Source organism: Otolemur garnettii, unplaced genomic scaffold, assembly GCF_000181295.1.
Source record: "Otolemur garnettii isolate 467f Iridium unplaced genomic scaffold, OtoGar3 scaffold00004, whole genome shotgun sequence".
NCBI lineage: Eukaryota > Metazoa > Chordata > Mammalia > Primates > Galagidae > Otolemur > Otolemur garnettii.
The window spans coordinates 15,626,317-15,649,857 of NW_003852399.1; the positions used below are offsets into that span (position 1 = coordinate 15,626,317).

At 32.9% G+C, this 23,541-nt stretch overlaps 1 protein-coding gene across 2 annotated transcripts in view; it reads left to right on the forward strand.

Moving 5' to 3' along the window:
* Positions 1 to 23,541, forward strand: part of CSMD3 (CUB and Sushi multiple domains 3) — a 1,080,374-nt gene that overhangs the window by 346,441 nt on the left and 710,392 nt on the right. For both annotated transcript variants that reach the window (XM_003782396.2, XM_003782397.2), the window contains exon 6: positions 12,546 to 12,658. In XM_003782396.2, coding sequence (XP_003782444.1) covers positions 12,546 to 12,658 — 113 coding nt within the window. The remainder of the gene's footprint in view (positions 1 to 12,545; positions 12,659 to 23,541) is intronic.

Sequence of the window (23,541 nt, forward strand, 5' to 3'; positions counted from 1 at the left end):
CGCTTGTGGCTCAGTAGGGTGCCGGCCCCATATACCAAGGGTGGCGGGTTCAAACCCAGCCCCAGCCAAACTGCAACAAAAAATAGCTGGGCATCATGGCAGGCACCTGTAGTTCTAGCTACTTGGGAAGCTGAGGCAAGAGACTTGCCTAAGCCCAGGAGTTGGAGGTTGCTGTGAGCCGTGAGGCCACAGCATTCTACCGAGGGTGATAAAGGGAGACTCTGTCTCTAAAAAAAAAAAAAAAAAAAAAAGCTTTATGAATATAAACATATCTAAAATATAAAGATACCTTTATGATCATGTGTTTAGGTAAAGGTTATTCAGTACATCCAATTATTATAAGGGATTTTATGTCTGAAGAATAGATCTTGGAAATGGATGATTAATGTAAAATAAGAGGGCAGTTACAAATAAAGGTTAGTGTGTGAGGTGATGTATGTAATGGAGTTGGGGAGTGAGGCAGGAAAATGGAGGATGGCCACTTCTCTACTTTGCAAATACTTTCAGATACTTTTAATACCTGGTTTCTGAATAATTGGGCTGAATAAGACAATCTTTAACTTTATAATGTTCTTGTTAAAACTATACAGAATTCTGTGTCCTACAATAATGTTACCTTTAAATAGCTAAACAAGAACACATCTATGACAATAAAACACAACCTGGTCTGTGTAGATAACTGTGCACTCTACACTTTTTATTCATGACTTCCATAGTATGGAATATTAACATGCTTACTTTTATCTCATAAATAGATTAATTGCTAAAGTAATTTTTTAACTTACTGTATCCTACACAACATAAAAGAAAATTTGGTAATTTTTTTGACTATTTTTAAAGACTAATTTTAAAGATGCTGGGTTTTTTCCAGATATGAAGGAGTAAACAATGTTCGTGGTTTACAATAAATGCTACTGAATGTTGTTTGATATTATGGCAAAAAATAAAAATGGAAAGATGTTCATTGACTAAATTTAGGAAATGCTGGGTTAAAACATATTTAAATACTTTAAAAATGGTATATGGTTGCAAAGAGCAATTTAAACTATTCTTGAAGAGTGCACCTTCCTTCATTCACAAGGCTTTTTGGTGGCTAATGTTTACAACACACTTTAAGAAATTTTATAATAGGTTATTACTTCACTTAATTAACAGCATTCATTATCAATTTGAAATGTGCCTATAGAATTGCTAAATCTAGTTTGGATCCTGTTCTCAATTTCCAATAATTTATAGTATGTATAATATATAAAATATAACAAGGTGAAAGCAATGACACATGTCATAGGAAGAGTTTTATCAAGTAATTTTTCCATTCAGAGGAGAGAAAGATAACCTTCAGCCATGGAAATTGAAGAATACTTATGAATAAGATAAGAGTTTTCGATTCATCTTGAAAAAAGGAAAGAACTTAAACATTTAATAATGATATCAAATAGAATCATTGAAATAAGTTATAAAGAGTATGAACAAATATATAGGCACTGAAAGTTAGGGCATGCTCCCAAACAATATCTCTTCATTTATTTTCTTGATATGTAAAGCCAGTGCACACCTCCTGTGCATCAATCATTGTGCTATGCCCCAGGGATTTAATAACCTACATTAAGAAAAATGTAAAATATTAGGAAAGAAAGAAAATTCATTAGTGTATAAACTAATAAATGTTTAGACACAGATTTTGAGATTAGAGCAAGATGGTTTATTAGTAGTGCTTGGTGCTTGTCCCCCCAAGAAAATTGGACCAATACAATGAATAGATGACTGCCTGCTCACTAGAGTGACTGAAGAAGTACATTGGGTTACCAAAACAGAGTGGTTGAATCCCTGTGCAGCATAGAAACCCATGATGGAAGCATAGAAACCCATGATGGAAGCATAGAGGGTAAGTGAAGTTCCCTGTCTCTGCCAACCATCTTGTCTGCTGGAATCAGCTTAGAGTTGGAAGGGACATCTTCTTGCAGGGAAAAGGTAAGCTGGTGTCCCCTGGGTATCACTATTTCTGACACACATGCCTATAGCTGTTGTTATAAGAGACCTAAATTCCTTAAAATGAATCTAGATTGGAGATCTGTCTCCACCCCTCTTTAAGCCTACCCAAGATCCTGGCAACCCTCCATGTTTGCATGCATTCTCCTGGAACAGGAGGGAGTACAATTATAGTCTCTTCCCAAGGTGAGGTCTCCTTAGGGCCAGGTGGCATGCTGTCACCTAAATCAACAGCTGACTCAGTGGCAGCTGTGCACTACAGTGATCCTCCCTGAAGCTGTCCAACTCATAGTGTCCAGGCAGGCCCAGCATGAAACTAGATCATTGATATTAGCCTAAGCCAAACTACAACACCATCAGCACTGATCACTGACAGAGCAGATATTGCTGATCTGCATTACAGGGGAGAAACATACACAGGTACTACCCTACTGTGTCTGCCCAGAACTAATACCAAGGCACCTTATCCAAATTATTCCCTAGGGCCTACTTATAGGAAAAACTTTTTACCAAAGCTACTCTATAAAATTGAAAAATCTGACTATTCCTAGATGCACAAAATGTAGGGACACTAGAAATACAAACAAGCAAGAAAATGTGACATCTCCAAAGAAACAAAAATTCTTTAGTAGCAGACACTATAGAAAAGGAAATTTTTGAAATGTCCAAAAAGGAATTCAAAATTGATCTTAAGGAAATTCAGTGTGATAGGCAATTCAGTAAAATTATGAAAATAATTACAATGTGAATGAAAATATCAATAAATAGATATGTGACATATAAAAGAACAAAACAGAAATCCTGGATTTGAAGAATTCAATGAATGAAATAAAAAATGCAACAGAAAGCCTCAACATCATAATAGATCAGGCAGCAGGAAAAAAAATTAACTTGAAGACATGTCATTAGAAATAGAGAGGAGAAAGGAAATATGAATAAAATAGGATGATGAATGTTCATGGGACTTATGAGTCTTATTTAAGCAAAAATAAATCTTATAAATAAATAATAAAAATTAAATTGCATTAATTTTATGCCAGAGGAAAGAATTGGATAAAGAAGAGAAAACCTTTTAGCAAAATAGTAGCTAAAAACTTTCCAAGTGAGATTTGAACAATCACATTCCAGGAAGCTCAAAATCTTCAAGTTTATTAAACCCAAGAAGATCTTCTCTGGGGCACATTATAATCAAACTGTCAAAGACCAAAAGGAAATTCTAGAAGGAATAAGAGAAAAGTATCAACACCGGAGTATGAATGTAGATTACTCAATTTAAAGGAATAGAAAGTGCAATACACTAATAGCAGTGAAATTCGGTTCTCTACTTTCAACAATGGATGGGTTATCTAGAAATAAAATCAATAAAGAAACATTGTACTTAAATTGCATTGTGGATAAAATAGTTTTAGCAGACATCTACAGAATACTCTTTCTCATAGCTGAATATTACAAATTCTTTTCAAATTTACATGGAGGGTTGTTCATAAAAGATCATATGTTAGACTATAAAACAATTCTTAAAATTTTAAGAAGATAGAGATTATATCAGGTATCTTTTCTGACCACAATGGTATAAAACTGGAAAGCAATAACAAGAGGAACTTCATAAATTTGGTTCACATGTGAAAGTATATAATTTCTTCTTGTATAACCAATGGATAAATAAAAAGAATGAAATTTAGTGTGAATGAAAACATAACACACCATTTGAGATACAGCAAAAGCAGTTCTTGGGATGGGGGGATAATAAGCACCTGCAGTATAAAAGAAGAAAGATTTCTAATAACCTAAGATTAATACTTCAAGGACCTAGAAAAACAAGAACAAACCAAATACAAAATTGATAGAAATAATAAGGATTATAGTAAACAAATGGAATATAAACTAAAAAAGTAAATATGATAAAATGAGGATTTTTTTTTGAAAGGAAATCAAGAAATCTTAGACTAAGAAAAAAATAGACAACCTCAAATAAAATGAGATATGAAAATGGGACATAAAATCAATACCACAAAAATACAAAGGACTACTTAAAACTATTATCCACCAGCAAAATTAATAACAGAGAAAGGAAACAATTTCTAGACACAACCTACTAATATAAGCTAGAAATTAAATAATGAATAGAAAATGAATTTCTATTAAAAACAGAAAATCTGAATATACCAAAACTAATGAGGAAATTGAATGAGTGATAACATTTTCATATTCAAAAACAATAAATTTTACTTTAAAAAAAAACCACCAAAAACCAAAGGACCTGAATGAGTCACTGCTAAAGTCTAACCAATATGTGAAGAAGAATACTAATGTCTCACAAACTATTCGAAAACATTGAACAAGGGGCAATACTTTCAATTTTATTCTATATGGCCAGCATTGCCTTGATGTCAAAACCAGAAAAATGCACAATATCAAAAAAGGATATTACAGACCAATGTCTCTGATCAACGCATGCAAAATTCTTCAATAAGATAATCATATATTTAATACAAGAACACTTTTTAAAGATATTTGCTATGATCAAGTGGGATACATCCTAGGGATGTGAAGATGGTTTAACATACCATTAAATGTTATCTATCTCATTAATAGAAAGGATAAAACGTATCATCTCTATAGACACAAAAAAAAATTTGAGAAATTCACATTCTTCATGACAAAAAAAATCAAAACATACCTCCACACAATAAAAGTCATATATAACAAACCTCCAAGTAACATCATATTAAATGGGGAAATGTTGAAAGCCTCTGCTAAGATATGGAAAAGGACAAGGATACTCACTTTTACCATTTCTATTTAACATAATAGTAGAAGCTCTAGCCAGATATATTAGGAAAGGAAAAGAAATAAAGCACCCATATTGGAAAGGAGAAAGTCAAATTGGCTCTGTTTGTTCTGTTTGTTGATGACAATCTTTTTTTTTAGACATAGTCTCAAGCTGGTGCTCTGGGTGCTCTCACAACTCACACCTATAAAAAATTAGATGTCCTAGCAATAAATTTAACTAAAGAGGTAGAAGAGCTCTATATTGAAAACCATACAATTTTGAAAAAATAAATTGAAAGAGATGAAATAAATGGAAAGATGTTCCATATTCATGGGTGGGAAGAATTAATATTATTTAGATGTTCTACAGATTTCAATGAAATTTCTATCCAAATATCAATGGAACTGATACTGAAAAAGTGGCACCCCAGCCAGCTCAGCTGAGCAGGGCTGGGGGCCCTGCCAACTTTCTCTTGGTGGCAGCAGCTGGCAAAGGAACTGGCAGGCTGGAGCAAGCGGGGGAGCTTCCCTCCCCCACCAGAGGCTCCAGTAGAGTGGCGCTAGAGGACCTGCTGGCTCTGCCTTGGCAGCAGCTGGCACAGAAACCAGCAGGCTAGAGCCAAAGGGAGAGCTTTCCTCTCCCACCAGAGGCCCCAGTAACAAAAAAGACCTGGCCAATCAGGGGAAAACACAGGTGATTCCTCCAGTGCATCCTTGATTGGTCCATTTTCAATCCTGCTCCTGACTGGTCTATTTTATAGACCAATCAGTTAAGCTCTCAGCTCATTGGACAACTGCCCCTATATAAACCCCTGAGCAGAGAGCCTAGGAGCAGATCATCACAGATCATCAAAAAAGATAGAGCAGAAGAGCAAGACTTTGGCAGATCATCACAGATCGCCAAGGAAGAGAGAGCAGAAGAGCAAGACTTCAGCAGATCATCACAGACCTTCGAGGAAGATAGAGCAGAAGAGCAAGACTTTAGCAGACTGTTGCAGACCACTGAAGGAGAGAAAGAGCAGAAGAGGAAGAGTTGTAACACTTGGACCCTGCTCTGTGAGGAAGTTTGGCTCTTTGTAAGAGCTGTAACACTTGCATCCTGCTCTACAAGGAGGTTTGGCTCTTTGTAAGAGCTGTAACACCTATACCTGGCTCTGCAAGGAGGTTTGGCTCTTTGTAAGAGCTGTGACACTATAAAACCTATCTTATCCTGTTCTGCAAGGTTTGGCTCTTTGTAAGAGCTGTAATAATACCTTTGTAAATTAAACCTAACTTAACTGTCCATCCTGTGGTCCATTGATTCATTCATTGAATCATTGAGACCAAGAGCCTGGAAATCCAGTCAAAAATCCAGTATCAGAACTCTTAACTGAAATAGAAAAACTATAATATTTGTTGGTAAGTACAAAAGATTTCAACAGCCAACACAATCTTGAGAAAAAAACTTTTGGAGATAATCACTATAACTTCAAAACATACTATAGTATAGTAACCAACACATACCCCGAAGGAAGAAAATAGAGCACCCAACAGTAAATTAGAGCTGACAGACTTGTGACAAAGTTGCCGTGAGTACACATTGGAGGAAGGACCGACTCCTCAATAAATAGTGCTGGGAAAATCATATATGCAGAAAAATTAAACTCTATCTTTATCTTTTGCTATAAGCAAATATAAGTGCAAAATGAATTAAAAACTTAAATGTAAGACCTGAAAATGTACACTACTAGATGAAAACAGGGGAATATCTATATCACATTATACTGGGCAAAAACTTTTTGGATAACAACTCAAATGTACAGGCAGCAAAATAAAAAATGGACAAACGGGATTACATGAAACCAAAAATTATGTACAACCCAGGAAAAACAACTGAGTGAATAGATAACCTGCAGAATGGGAGAAAATATTGGCAAACTGAATGTCTTAAGTTTGTTTTGAGTTTCTATAGAGGAACACCTGAAGCAGGATAATTTATGAAGAAAAGATTTTTGGCTCATGTCCTGTAGACTGTACCATGCCACCAGCATTTGCATCTGGTGAGAGCCTCTGGCTGCTTCCATTCCTGGAAGATGGCAAACAGAAGCTAGCTTGTGCAGTCTTGTGTTCATACAGGAAGCAAAGGAGTGGGGGGAGGAGGTGCCAGGATTTTTCTTAACAAGCAGCTCTCACAGGAACCCATGCTGTGAAAAGTCACTCACTCCTAAAAGAGTTCATTGTTACATTCAGGAGGGATGTGCCTCCATGAACAAAAGACCTCCCAGGGAGCTCTACCTTCAGCATTTAGGATCAAATTTCAACCAGAGGTTTGGAGGGGAAAAATATCTAAACCTAACACTATACTATCTGACCAGACAACAGATCTCAGAATACATGAGAAATTCAAACAATTCAGGGCAGCACCTGTGGCTCAAAGGAGTAGGGCACTGGCCCCATATACTGGAGGTGGCGGGCTCAAACCCAGCCACAGCCAAAAACTGCAAAACAACAACAACAACAACAACAAAAAACAAATAATAATAAATAAATAAAAGAAGCTGAACATCAGGGAACCTAATTATCAGGGAACTGCAAATAAAAACTACAAAAGGATATCACTTCTCTTTAGTTACAATGGCCAATTTCAAAAAGACAAAGGATAACAAGTGTTGACAGGGATATGGAGAAGAAAGAAGCCCTTGAAAGGTGTTGGGGGGATGTATATCAGCAGAACCATTATGGCAAACAGTATGGGGGGGGGTTTCTCAAAAGATGAAACATAGAACTACCATGTCATCCAACAATCCTACTTATATATATATATATAATCCTGCTTATATATACAAAGAAAATGAAAGTAATATTTTCAAGAGATATCTAAGCTCCTCAAATTACGATAGTCAATATCTGGAATCTATCTAATGTCTAATAGTGGGTGAAAGGAGATCAGCTTTAAAAAGCAAAGACTTTTTTTGTTTTTAATTTTGGACAATATGAATGAACTTCAAGGAAATTTTGTTAAGAGAAATAAGCCACATACAGAAAGAAATAGACTATTTTCTCGGTTACATATAGAATAAGTTGATCTCATGGAAGTATTGAATAGAATAATAGTTACCAGAGACTGGGGAAGCGGGGGAGCAGATGGGAAGAGACTGGTCAATGGATTAAAAATAAAATTACAATTAGAAAGGTAGAATATTGAATAGTAGGGTCACTATAGTCAACAAAAAAAGGTATTTTGTATATCTCAAGATAGCTAGATGAGAGGATTTGAAATGTTCCTACCCCCAAGAAATGATAAATATTTTAGATGATGGGTATGCTAATTACCTTATTTTATCATTATACAATTCATCATGTATTGAAACACATTGTGTCCTATAAATATGAATGATTATTGTGTGTCAAAAATATAAGTAATTTAAAAATGAAGTGATAAGAATATTCAAAAGTGCTCTGTGGGGACAGAAAAGGAGATTGGGTGTCTGACTCTCTTAAGTGTAGAACTTCATTTTGGCTTCCCTGAGAATAATTAAGACTAAGTAAATCAAAACAAAGGTATTATATTTAATTCAGCCTTAAAAAAGCCTTGAGATTAGATGAAAGAATAAATTAGAAGAACTAATGGCAACTTAACACAGAGCAGTAATCTAATAAGGTCATGGGGAATAGAAGATGCATGAAGGATACATCTTATCTAAGTGTTAGAGCAGGCAAGAGATCAATTGGGTTAAAGAGCAAGAGAGTGAGAGGGCAAAAAGCATTCCCCAAAGAGAGCTGTAGGAAAGCAAGATTCAAAGTTATAAAGGTAACGATGTGAATGATGTGATAATTTAAGGTTAGACTCTACCTGTGAATACTAAAGATGAAGAATATATACATATATATATACATGTCACTACATTTGAATGATTTAAGGATTAAGGAAGATGTAAAATACAAATATATATGCATATTTATTATTTGTGTGTGTATGCATATATCAAAGCTGCTACCTGTTATTACATGTGCAAATTTTGAGAAAATAGAGGAACCAGAGATGGCTGAAAAGGAGTTCTGATAGAAGTTATAAAGCAAAGAAATAAGTCCAGAATAATTTTGGAAATTTAAAAAAAATGACAAAGACTTGTGACTCTCTCAGATTTCCATTTAACTTATTCTTAAATGAGAATTGTAAAGATTGTAAGTAATCATGTCTTCTAAAGGACCAATAACAGTAGTTATCAGAGTTATTAGCTATTGTTAATAGTTAATAGTTTGTTACTAATATCTGATAGCTATTAACAATCACATACAAATATTGTATCTGATTTTAAATATCAATTTATCATTGATTTAGTTTTATATAGAAAACTTTATATATGTAATATTTTGCAAAGATTAATTATAGTGATTGTACTATATTGTCAATATTTCTTAATTGAATATTCAATTAAATTTTATGTCATTTATGTCATTCCATTAAATTTTATTTATTACTCAAAAGACATATGTATAACTATCATAGGTGAAAAAATTATGACATTTATATCATTACTACATTTTTTAAAATTTAATTTTCCAAAAATCAAGTTAAGTCATTTAAGACTTACAGAATATGGATCTTTTGAAGTTAATACAAAAAGAGGAGGGTCAAATGAAAAGCAACTGAAATCTTATTTTTCTAGAAATTCTTTATTGTGTATCTGTGGATTTTTTGGCATGTGTGCTTTATTTGCTACATCTGAAATATATTATTCATTTATTCCACTTGCTTATTTTCTCTATGTAAGGCCATAGTCTTTGGCTTATTACTGTATTTCCAATATTTAGCATTAGTGTTTGTCCTATAGTAAATATAGAGTAAATAATTGTCGAATAAATGCACACTAAGTACCTTCATTATTAAAAAATTATTCTCACTGATTTAGTAGTAGAATGAACCCAAATTTGCTTACTCTTAAATGATCCCAGTGATGTGATTAAAGATAACAATGAGTTGTGGTTTAGCAATATATCCTTTGGTGATTAAGAAATTAATTATCTTAATTAGTTTAATGGAACCTTTCGGGTGGCATATATTCTCAGCCCCACATTTTCCAGTACTCTTGATAACACATGAACTATGGGGTAGAGATATGTAGATTCATTTATGAGATAACTCCACAAGCCATAAACTGTGCCATATTGTGTACATTATATTAATGAGCAATATTAAGTTACCACACATGCCACTCTCCTATAACCAATGAAAATATATTTCTACTCTGGTAGCAGAAGGACGAATTGATGCAAGTGCTTTCTCATTCAGGTTCTTGTCTCTTGATTCTGTAGTTCTACTTTCTTCAGTTCCATCCTAGACTTTTGAAGGTGAATTCAAGTTGCAAACCACAGTTCTATAGTAGCTATCACTTGCCTTTATAATACACAATTGTGAAATTATTTTTGATGTCCATGGAAACTATGGGAAGTTTATCCTTTTTATTGTCCATTTCATCTTTTCTCCTTGCTCACATTTCTTAATGGCCTTGTGGAATTACTTCTCATTTATTGACTCTTTTAAGAGTCCATTTCGGAACTCTGAGCATCAGTGTAATACAGTCATTCATGTATTCTGGTTTCATTACATTTAGAAATGTGTGAAGCCTGTCAAAACTCATTTAAACTTACCCTAATGGATAACTGTGCTCATTGAATCAGAGAATGGAACAAACTAAATTGTGAATCAAAATCTGGCATAAACCATACTACTCTACCGAAAATATAATTGAACTCAATACCTTTTCACTGAATTTCTGTTTGAACCAAACTGAAAAACAAGAGTAAGCAAAACATAGATATTTTCTGAAAGTAATGAAGTGAAATTCTAATACTTGAGTCTTAAAATTGTATAGATACATGATATACATTTATTTACTAAATTCATATAAGAAACACATTAGCTAGTTGGACCAATAGAGTTATCCCAATATGAAAAGGAAATAATGGATCAATAGGGGGAAGTTAAAGAAAATACATTACAAATCAAGAATATAAATGAGAAGTGTATGGGACAGAGAGCAATTTATTCATATTGCAATTGGACACAATGATGCAATAAGGGTGATTTTACATTTCAATAGTCAGGTAGTCCATAGTCATTCACGAAAAGTGGTGCCCAGCTTCCTAAATTCCTTAAAATAATTAGTTTCCAGGAGTAAGGTGGGAGCGTAAGGTCCATGTTTCTCTCTGCAAACATCTCACCATTATGATATATATAACCACTTATAATGGCAGATGTTTCATCTTCCCCCGTGCTTCTCCTAGCATGACAGATTGCCAAGCAGTGAGAGAAGAGTTTAACACCTTTTACCTCCACCTCCACAAACACAAACTAGAAAATCAGCTATCTATTTTTCTTTCTGCAGAAAAGTATGAACGTTGAAGAATTGTAATGATATGTCATATACTTGTTATGAAACTTCAGTTTAAAACTCTCCTGCTCTATGTAATAGTCATGCTTTTGAGAATCTTTTACCTTGGTTTTATATCACACGCCTAAACTAAAAGTTAGATAATGCTGGAAATTCATGAGGATGGTATTTGTTCATTAAATTAAGTAAGAAATACTGCTCCAGTGGAAATCATGAAAAGATTATAAAACAAAAATTACTTAGTGTATTAATAATTAACAATCTCTGGAGCTTAGTTTCAATGTTTTACTTTACACGACTTATTTTAAGGATATTATGAAATGGTATATTTGTGACCAAATATGCAAAGACTAAGTTTGTATCCAGATATATCTGTTTGGATGTACACAATCTATTTTCTGCCTGTCTATTGAAGAAAGCCTCTAATGCGTTAGAAAAGAACATACTATGTGGCGGTGCCTGTGGCTCAGTAAGTAGGACGCTGGCCCCGTATACTGAGGGTGACGGTTTTGAACCTGGCCCTAGCCAAATTGCAACAAAAAACTAGCGGGGTGTTGTGGCAGGCACCTGTAGTCCCAGCTACTTGGGAGGGTGAGGCAAGAGAATCACCTAAGCCCAAGAACTGGAAGTTGCTGTGAGCTCTGATGCCAAGGCACTCTACCATGGTCAATAAAGTGAGACTCTGTCTCTCTTTAAAAAAAAAAAAAAAAGAATATAGGGTGTCGCCTATGGCTCAAAGGAGTAGGGTGGGTGCTGGTCCCATACTGGAGATGGCGGGTTCAAACCCGCCCCGGCCAAAAACTGCAAAAAAAAAAAAAAAGAAAAAAAAAGAATATACTATAATGAAAGCTAATCATGAAAACGTTTAATATTATAAAGTTATGTAAAATAGTGAAAGCACCTATAAAAATTGTGAAATTTTCTGTCCAGTATGAAATATTGGAAATATATTAGATAAGTAGAAGGGAATATTTAAAAAATACTATAAAATCTCATCCTAAAAACAAGGATATCATCTCTTGAGGACTTCCTATTTTGTAACTATTATATCAGTGCATGTGTGGAAAGCAAAATGAGTAGTACCATTACCTCAATATTCATTATGGTTGTTATTCTAATGCAATAAATAAGTCTAATAAATTTGTATAAATCAAAAATTATATGCAGTTGCAGTTTTAAAGTTGATTTTAGCACTATATGCCACCTGTTCGTAACAGCAGGTGTTTGAAATTATACTATACTGTGAATGACTTTTCTGTGTATGAAATGACTAAAATTTGTGCCTAAAAAGCTGGAAATGTGAAGTTATAAATATTGTATAGGGCAGACACACTTTTGTTCCCAAATGGTGAAAAAATTTACTGCTGAAAAGCTCTTTTAATTTTTTTTGTTGTTATCTTTATAATTCAGGTTATCTGGAATGAATATACCACCACCAATTATCAGCAACAAAAACTGGCTCAGACTTCATTTTGTTACAGACAGCAATCATCGCTATCGTGGATTTAGTGCTCCATATCAAGGTATATTTAATGAGTAACTCTTGCCTCTTTTGGTGTGGAAAGTGATTTTTGTATACACAATTGTGTTTTGTGATAGAAGAAAAAATATCTGCAGCATTTAGAAATGGTAATTTGAATAGGCAGAAATGGTCATTATCTTGCTGAGGCAATAATGTGATTATAACTAAATTACAATATTAATGTTATTTGATTTTTATAGCACAGTATTCAGAATAAAGGATATTGCGAATTCTAAACAGTAATATGTAGCATATGCAACATTTTGCTGTAATATAGCACTTTAATGATTGGTCATTAAAATAAAGGTGTACCATAAAACAATGCAAAAAACCTTTCAATTGTAAACAGGATCTTCACCAATTAAACTCCATTTTAATATGCAGTGTATTTGCTATTGTTAGTTTCATTAACCTTGTTAGGCTTTTCATCTACCAATTTTATTAACAAGCATAATTTTGAAGAAAGGGGACATAATATTTGATGTATTAACTTAAAAAACTTTTTGGAACAAGATAATTATGAAATAGAGTATTAATGAAATGTAGCTTCTACAGTGTTCAGTAATAGTATGTGAGCTGAGTGTAGTGTACTTTATCCTCAGACTACTTACATAAATAATTCACGTTCAGTAGTGTAGCAGCTACTGTTCAGAGAATAGCAAGCATTTGCACACTTACATTTTTCCATTTATCTTTTTTTTTTTTTTTTTAATGTTTTCCTCTTTAGCAGTCTTCAGTCTTAAGCTCTTTGCAGATTTAATATGGCAACTTCAGACAGCTTAGACTTAGTCCTTAAAATGGGGTTAGGCCAGATATTGTTCTATGGAACAGAAATTTCGACAATTTATGTTTTGAAGAGCAGTAACCTCTCTGCAACTGTTTCATCAATTAATTCTATGACAGAAACAGATTAATGTGATTTATATTTTCACTTTCATAATGGTATTTTGGGAATAACTATAGTGAAAATCCTTAATTGTAACTTAAAGATTTTGAAGAAGAGTCACTGTAAAATCAACAATAATTTCTATTTCTAAAGTAGTAAATTGGAATGGAAATATAAATGCAAATATGCTTTTAAAGCTGTACAATTTAACAGTATTTCTCAGAATATATTGTTCATAGTAATCACTAAATATTAAAATTAAAAAGTGATTATTCATAGAAAAATTATTATGTATTTTACTAAAATAGCTATACAATTATTATAATTGGAACCTTAACCATTTTAAGCCAGTGTCACATTTAAATTTGCAAAAATATTTTACCCAGTTTCCAAATTCAATTTCTTAAATTTTTTTATACTTCAAAAATAAGGGGACTTAATACTGAAAAAAATAGTACTATGAAGTCTCTTTATCTCTAGGTTCCCCTTTCCTTTTGGAGTTTTCAACCACATGATTTTATGGCCCTGGTTCCTCTCTGTAGCTAGTTAAGGCAGATGGCATGGCAGAAATTCAATTCACTACCCTCTTTGACTCATGTGGTGATCTTTTCTACTAAATCATGGAATTTTTTGGTTGAATAACTTCTGCTGTTTTTCTGAATAGAAATAAAGTAGCATTTATTTTAACTATGTTAAAAAATAAATGATACTTTATCTGTTTTCTGCAGTATAATTTAATGAAGCTCTTTAGATAGGGTTGTTTTGTATTATAAGACTGGCAAAAAATTGCCAGTAGATTTGTGTATTTAATGATTATTCAATATTCTATTGGTCTTCAGTCAGCTTCTGTAGTATTTTTAAGATTCAATTTGACTTTCCATCATTGTCTGTCTCCTTTCAGCACTGAAAAATAGTATATCAATGAATTCACCCTGGTCAATGGGGATGATAGATTTGATAGGATAGAACTTATTTCTGTTTTCAGCAACAAAATGCCCTAAAAGAGGGCAATTTGGGGTGTAATCTATATCTACTCAATACAGAGATAATCAAGTGTCTTAATAAAATAGAAGCTAGGATTTTATAAAAATCTAAACAGAAGCTACGATTATATAAAAATATCCTTTTTCATTGTATCTTTTTCAAAACTTTCCTGATTCAAGTCTAATTTTTATAATTGCATTATCTTTCTGTATTTTACCTAGACAGCATACATTCAGTTGGAGAGTTGAACTAATAAACATTTAATAAATTTGAATTTAAAAAATAAACTCAAGTAAGAAAATCCAAATGCCTGAAAAAAAATCATAAATCTGACACGTAGAAATACATGCCTTAGCATGAAATGGCAATCATGCTTTTTGTGTTGTTCCATGCTACCATTTAGTTTCAGTGGCATCTAAATTAAAACCAATTCAAGAGGGAAATGTCATGGGATATATTATTCAATAGTTAAAACCATGTCTCCATAGAGCTCAGTTTCTTAACTCAAATATTTGCTGAGTACTCAGTAATTGTTATTGATTAATCTATAATTTTGAATTCATTTAATGTTTTAATGGAGTGTCAGATTTTCAAAGACTGATTATTTTCCTTCTAAGATTTCTATTTAATCTGAGTCCTTTATTAAATGCCATGGAAATTAACTAAAAGGTTCACTGAATGCCATTTGCTATTTTGTATAGTTAGTTCTATAATTAATAGAGTAGGCATGTAGACATGTACTACTGTGCTTTCCCAAATAGAGATACCTTTAAGTTGCATCTAAGTTGTATCATGTGTTAAAAATAACATGCTAACAAATATGGTGCTATTCCAAATCAAAAGTAGTAAAGCAGATATGATATAAATAAAATATTTTTGATATATAAAATGCTTTCCTCTCTGAGTTTCCACATTAAATATACCTGCTCTTACCTAAGTAAACAAAAGCATCTCTTTTTTAATCCCTGAAATTATTTGTAATGGAATTCTCTCATTCTAAAACTTTATTTATCTCTTCCTTAGAAAAAAAATTCCTATTTAATTTTCAACTCTCTCTAAAAGAAAATCATTTCAATATTCTTTTTGCTTTTTTTTATGTTGTTTCTACATTCAAGTTCCATTAAGTCTCTTTTAATGAGAACTTGAATTCTGCTACTGCTCACATAAATAGTAAAATTTTTTCTTATCTGTGGTGTTTGGAAGTTCTCTTATTATTTGTTAAAATGTGATTATTGTCACTTGATCATTACTATAACCCTAATGTTCTTTTCTATTTCCATGAATACATGATCATGTTTTCTTATTCTCTAAATCGTAAGATGATTTTTAGGGGATACTCAACTATTCAATGCAGACAGTCTTGCCACTAGAAAATATATATATACACACACTCATTTTTACCCAAAAGTTTCATTTAAATGTGAAATATTATTATAACATTTTAAAATTTTAAATTATTCCACATTCCGCACTTTTATTTTTTTAATGAGCAATCATAGATACTGGAGCTTTAGGCATTTGTAAAATTGTCTTTGTCATGTAAGGTTAGGAATTTCAGTGTTTAATCAATTTCAGATATGTAAACTTATGAGTCATTGTAGATTCTAAGTTCAGGTTTTTAAATCCCTTAGATTTTATTGCATTCCCATTATTCCCTTTTCTTCCAGAATTGCTTTGTATGTGACTCTTATGCAGGTAAATATAGTATACACTTAATTTTAACTTAATAAAAATATATTAATAGCAATATATAATATTCTGAATTTATGGAAGATTATTTCAACATAGATTCTCAAGTAGGTTATCATTTTGGAATCAGCTGAACATATTTTTTGGTAAGAAAAACATATTTTATGGACAGGAATTTTAAACAGCATTGAAAATACTCTTTCACAAACCTCTGTTACACACAGAACCATTTGATGTTTTCAGATGCCCATTGTTTAAATAAAAAACAAAAACAAACCAAAAAAAGACTTTTTTTGTACGACTCCATTTTTTTTTAATATTTGAGAAATTTTTGACACTGTTGCTTGACAAAGGTAAATAAGATTATAGAGGATGCAGCCTAGTATATTACAAAAGGAATCGGATTTGGAAGATGAGGGTTGAGTCATAAAGTTGCTTATTGCTATCTGCCTCTCTGAGCTTTGGTTTCTCCATAGCCAAAAGAGTCACAATAGCTAGACACGGCATTTTTAAAAAAATCAAACATATAAGACTTTTTATAGTAACAGTCAGACATGAAGTAAATAAAGATGCTTCAGTGGAAAGAGATAATTAACCATATGGAATGGGTAAGAAAGCACACATGCAAACGAGGAGGAATGAGCAGTTTAAATATTGTGATCAAACATAAAATTTGAATCTAGGATCCATGGTTAAAAGATAAAACACTAAGCTTTGCATTTCTCACCATCACACATGTGGATGCTCACGTTTCTCAAGGGAAACGCACTTTTCTTTGGAAAGTGATTTTAAAATAGAATATTTTACAAGTAAAACCACAAAGCAATTTCCTTTCTACAACACATTGTCTGGAATCATAAACACAGTCCAGGATTAAAATGGAGTACAGTATCAAAGCAACTTTCTGGAAAGGTGATAGTGTTCTGATCTTTGCTTTCAATTCGATGTTTAATTATGTATAGAGTTTTTTTTTTTTTCCAACTTTGTTCAGATATCAGTTTATCTTGTACTTTCGTATATCCATTGCTAAGAAAAGATGGAGAATCATATATGGCATTATTTTAATCAGGCAACATCTTCTCTAATTTGACAAATGTCAACGTGAGTCATATTTATGATTCTAAGGATAGGATAGAGAATTGTGATATGGAAGGAGAAGACTGATACTTTTTGCTTGGACAATTACGATACATGACAGTGTTGGACATGGACACGGAGATTACATCTCTGTGTGGATGGAGCTTTGTTAGTACAATTCAAGCAATAGAAAATAAATATACATTTCTTCACATTACAGTAGATTTTATTTAATTTTTAAGGAGTACATGCTATGGGAAAATTCAAAAACAATTTATTGAACCTTTATGTCCAAATATCCTTTTTCTTACACAGATAAACTGCATTATTTTATGCTTATTAAGTAAGGTACCTATTTGTATTTACTGAGTTTTGAGGGAATAGAAATTTGAATTTCAATTCTGTAGAGGGTTTGAGAATAATTTCTAGTTTTTGCTTTGTTTTCTTTCCATTTGATTTTGATGTTATTAACCTTCTTTCTTCAAGTTTCCTTAAATAGTAAATAATTACTTTCAGTTTGAAAATTTTTCTTTAAAAATATTTTGTTGGTCAAAAAAGTGAAAATTGTTTTGTTTCTTGGTTTATAGACCTGTCAGTCTAGGAGATTCATCTTTTCATTAATACAAGTCTGCACAGACAGCAAAGAGAATCTAAATATTTCTAATAGTCACAATGGCATCTAGATAATCACTGTCTGTCTAAAGAAACCATTGCAACCTCCCAATAGTATTTAAATGAATATGTCACCATCAAGACAATTTAAAGTTCAAGGTCTCTTACCATATTAATCATAAAAATAATTGCATAGTAGAGTTTAATTCTTCAATAACTGACTATATTTTTATTTCTCTTTTATAAAATTTATCAACTCAATTTAAAATCAATGATGCAGGGAATTTTCTAAATATGCATAGGCAGTTTTCATTATTGCAATATTGAATATGAAACTATTGACTACTTTTTAGCTAGCTTTTGTAAGAAATCTAAAACTTAAAATTTATTTGCTTATCTTCTTATATATCTTCCCCAAAATTCTTTTCATAGATGTGAATGTGTTTATGGCAAACTGGATAAATATTGTTTCATTTCAATTTTCCCTGAAATAGAAAGTCTTCTGTGAAAGACTTACCCTAACAACTGAGCAAAGCAGTCTACATCAGAAACAGAAAGCTAGTGACTCATTTTTGTTTAACTCGAGTCAAATATGTTTACTAGTAAAATATTTTTATCTTGCTAAACATCACAACATTTATGGACTAACAATTAAACCATGCAACTATTTAGAATTTCAATATAGTTTTAACTTCTAAAATGATATTCTAGAAATAAAGTAGAATATTGAGGAATATTAAGACAGTGCTAATTTTCTTTTGTCTTGCCTAGTTATTTTACAGTCCCTTCTTTTCCAGGTTATGAGTTAACAATAGGTCTTAAAATTAAGACTATCCAAATTATAACTGGTTATCATGAGAAAAAGGTAGTTGTAGGAGCATTTATATTTGGAGGAAAAGGATTACTTAAAATCAAATAATTACAGATTTGGGGGCAAAGTAGAACAGAAAAGAATGAAGAAAAAGAATGAATGGATGTAAGAAATAGTCACAGAATTCGTTATTTTAAAGTTTACACATAGATTCTCCGATAAATATGTTTTTATTTTCTAAAGAATTGAATCAATATACAAAGCACTGACACTACAGTGACTCTGATAATCAAAAAGAAAATATCATGGATACATTTTAAACAAAAATGCAAACTTTCATGCTTACATTTGCTAAATGGCCTTTTCAGCCAGTGCTCTGTGTGTGTGTGTGTATGTAGGGTATGTGTGGGGGTGTGTGTGTATTTCCATTATTGATATGCCTTGAAAACATCAGGTTGTATTAACCTCATTTTACAAAATCATGCAATTTGTGAAAAGCCCAGACACAATTTAGTAAAATTATCGTGATTCAAATTGTTGTCTCCAAATACACCAACTACCATAAATAGAAGATAATCTTTCAATATGAAGTTGTAATATGGGTGATCATTTCTAAAATTTTAGGTTCAAATGTAGTACTGAGTAACTGTAAAATGAAAAACAAGAAACTATAGTGTATCTGTATTTTTATGGCCCATGTGTTCGTGTTGATTATAGAACAAACTTAGAACTTTCGAATCTCTTTTAGGATGAAAGTCTCCTTGTATTTGGTCAGCTTCTTTGAGATAAACGCTCAAACTTTTAGGGTTTAGATTACCTCCTCTTTCGATTATCTCCTCTATCCTATTCCAAGACGGCTTCTATATATAAGCGAGATGACATAAGCCTATAAATGTTAATAGTGATGACATCTAACCACCTTGTCCATATATAAACCCTTGTTCTCACTTATGAATATTGGCTGGCTTCACTAGAGATATCACTTCTTGGTAACTGAGAATTCTGCAGGCATTCTCTGCTGGTTTGCATAAGAAAACTTATGGCCAATTCTCTTAGCATGGTTAGTTGCTCACCTTACACTCCATGATGCCTTTAGCTGAGTCTTTTTTTTTTCTTAATTAAATGATAACTGTGTATATTAATGCAATCATGGGGTACAGTGTGGTGTATTCATATACAATTTGAAATACTTTCATCAAACTGGTTAACATAGCCTTCATGGCATTTTCTTAGTTATTGTGTTAAGACGTTTATATTCTACTTTTAGAAACATTCACTTTTACCCTAGTAAGATAAACCATAGAGGTGATCCCTCGAATCACCCCCCCACCCCTCTCCCCTGTCCTCCCCCCCATATTCTTAGGCTATAATTAGGTTATAGCTTTCATATGAAAGCTATAAATTAGTTTTATAATATGTCTGTGTACATTGGATACTTTTTGATGAGTCTTAATATAAGTGTTTATTTATTGTTTTTTTTAATAGAAAGAACTCAATTATAGATTTTTATATGATAGATATTATAATACAGTTATTCCGATTGAACCATTTAATATATACATTTCTTACAAATTAATCATGGGAGTTACTGGTACAGTATCTTTGTTGCTACTGTATCTGTACTGGTGAAACAAATAAAAAAAACATTTGTTATTACAGGCTCATTTAACCTTGTATTAGTTTAGGCCCAACTGACATTGTAAAACCCAAGAAATCTGCTGTTATAAAACAGCCTAAGGTGAAAGAAGTATGACATCCTTTTGGAGAAAGGGAATGATTTCCTAATGCCTAGTGCATTTTTGTTAAAAGAGTCCAAATCAAAACATTATACTGTTGATTTACAAGAACATAACCTGGTTGCATTGGATGATATCCTCCCTTCCAATCGAAAGTATAACTATTAGTGTTTAGAGTTTCCATAACTAACGTGAGTCTTTAGATTTTGTGATCATGCATCATGTCCGATTTCCACGTGGACATATTTTTCGTGTTTTCCAACATAGCACAGAAAGCATACTCTTTTTCAAATGTTTAAATAGTAGGATCTGACAATGGAAACTAATACTGAAAGGGGGGGCGATTGAGATTCCCAGGAATAAATTTTCATCCATGCAGTATTATTCTCGAAAGAGCACTGACTTAGAAGCTAGTACATTCAAGTTCCTCTGTGAACTTTGCTGATCTCCCTAACATCTCAGTTCCTGCTAGACAAAATATTTTATATATTAACTCCTCCTCCTCTGTGCTCATCTGAATTCTTTTTAGAGCTAAAATATTTTTTACTTAATCTATTCCTTGCAATGTCAGGAACTCAGCAAAGTTGCTCTTATAATAGCATAGCTTTACCGTGATCATTGACCATTCTTTTTGAAGTCTTCTGTTTTATCTGTCTGGGCCTCCGTCCCTTAGAGCAGCATTAGCCAAATAACAACCAAATCATATCATACATACACATATACATAAACCTTTATATTTTCTTATAGCTATGTAAAATAATATTGTAAGAGAAATAGGCAAAATTAATTTTGGATGAATGTGTGTTCTAAATGGATACTTGCCTGAACTCGTTCCCTGCCCCTCCGTGCCCCTCATCTTCATGTTGAGGCATTTTTTAACTTTGAGAAGGCCAGATTGGACAGATCTCTCTAACCCAACCTTGATAGAACTGAAAACACATTCTTACTCTGAGAAACACAAAAGACAGGGCTTATCCTAACACAGAAGTTCTTTTCTCTCTCATACTGTAGATTTCCTCAACTGCAGGCTTATTTCTGTGTGAGTTTGACTTAACTACTCTCAGACATGACCAGATATTAATCCTTTTGGTAGATTAAAAACATTTCATAGCTGGATGATCTCATTTAAGCCCACCTTGATAGGCTATCACTAGAAGACATCACCTTTCCACTGCTTTTTCAGAAAGGTTGTGAGAAGGATCGTCTCCAATCTATAGGGGATCCCACAAAGGAAACATTTAGCCAATCTTCTGTTTTCTCTGTTTTTCTTTTATATTCTCATTGTACCTGAAGAGTCCAAGAGTCTGCCAATTTGAAGTAAAAATATATAAAGGTATATTTCTAAGAGAAAAAAAAATAGGAATAAACAAAGACATAGTGTAGGAATGTGAGATGTGTAAATGGACTGAGATGGTCTTCAGCTTAAGTGGAAAACAAAAGAAAGTTATTTGTGTAAGTTGTTCAAAAAGAAAGTTCATTGGCAGGCGTCAGTAGTTGCAAGTCAGGATTTACCATCCTGCTGTAACGGTGAGGCCTTTGAGGTTTGTAATGGCCTTGTGAGACACTTTTGGAACAGGCAGCCAGGCTTGTGTAAGTGGCCAGCTATCCTTGTGCTGGTAGCAGTCCTCTAGGGACTAGTGACTACTATAATAAGCTGCAATTTATAAACATCTCCTGTGATAGTTCCTGTTGTTACGAAAATGCTGTGTGAGAGCCCTTTCTTTATGGCCTTCACTGGTTCCTTTGTGAGGGTGTCGACGCAGGTTGACTCTGAGTCTAACAATTTTTATAAGTCACAAAGACAATTCTCCTACATTTCCATTGAAAATCGTTCATATAGGCTCGGCGCCTATAGCTCAACCGGCTAAGGCGCCAGCCATGTACACCTAAGGTGGCGGGTTCGAATCCCCAGCCCGGACCCTCCAAACAACAATGAGGGCTACAACCAAAAAATAGCCGGGCGTTGTGGCAGGCGCCTGTGGTCCCAGCTACTTGGGAGGCGGAGGCAGGAGACTTGCTTGAGCCCAGGAGTTGGAGGTTGCTGTGAGCTGTAATGCCATGGCACTCTGCCCAGGGGGACAGCTTGAGGCTCTGTCTCAAAAAAAAAAAGAAAAAGAAAAGAAAATCGTTCATATAATAAGCCAGGCCTGTCGTGTATTTACTTAAATATCTCCACATCTACTAAAATAATGCCTCCATTGAAGTTGAAACAAGAAGAGCCCCATTCTGTAATAATTCTCTGATACACACACATAGTCCCTGTCCCTCCCACACATATTAATATGTGTCAAAATGTTTGCACACCTACTGAAATAGATGTTTAAGTAAATCTTCACACTTTGCCAGAATATTTAATAGCCATAGGGTATTATACTATCATTTTCAATACTTGATACTATATTTATGTATGTGATTTGCATCTTTGTCTTTTAGTTATAAATTTTCTCTTCCAGTAGTCTCCCTTTCACATTGGGATTGAACTTCTAAATACTATATAGTTTGGAAACTAAATATGACAAGCCAAAAAAAAAAAAAAGGAATAGATATTATAAAATTAATGAATGGCTTAAAATTTCTAGAGGCTACAGTGAATTAGATATAAATAGAAAACTGCACAGTTCAGTTTGTCTCTTATATTTTTCAATAAGATAAATTAGGAAGGACACTAATATTAATCTGATAATCAGAAATTATTGATTAATATTCCACTAATATCACTGGTTATCCATATCAACATTGCTGAATATCTTTGAATCTTAATTAGCTCTTAAAATAAGGCAATGTGATATTCTATGTAATAATTATACTCTTTTTCAAGTATGTTTCAAAATTTGGAGTGATTTTATTTCTCTTTTAAATAGTATGCCAATGACTTACAATGAATTACCTGTATGGTTAGATATTAGATATTTTCAAACTCATATATAAAATTATGAGAATTAATGTTTAGGAGAGCTGTTGTGTGGCTTCGATTCTAAGTGAGAATCAAATAAATTCAAGAATATATGGTTTTGATTTAAAAGTTCATATATTATGAGCATGTCAACATATAGAATACTTTTGTCCTATAGACTTTCTTTATGTATTTA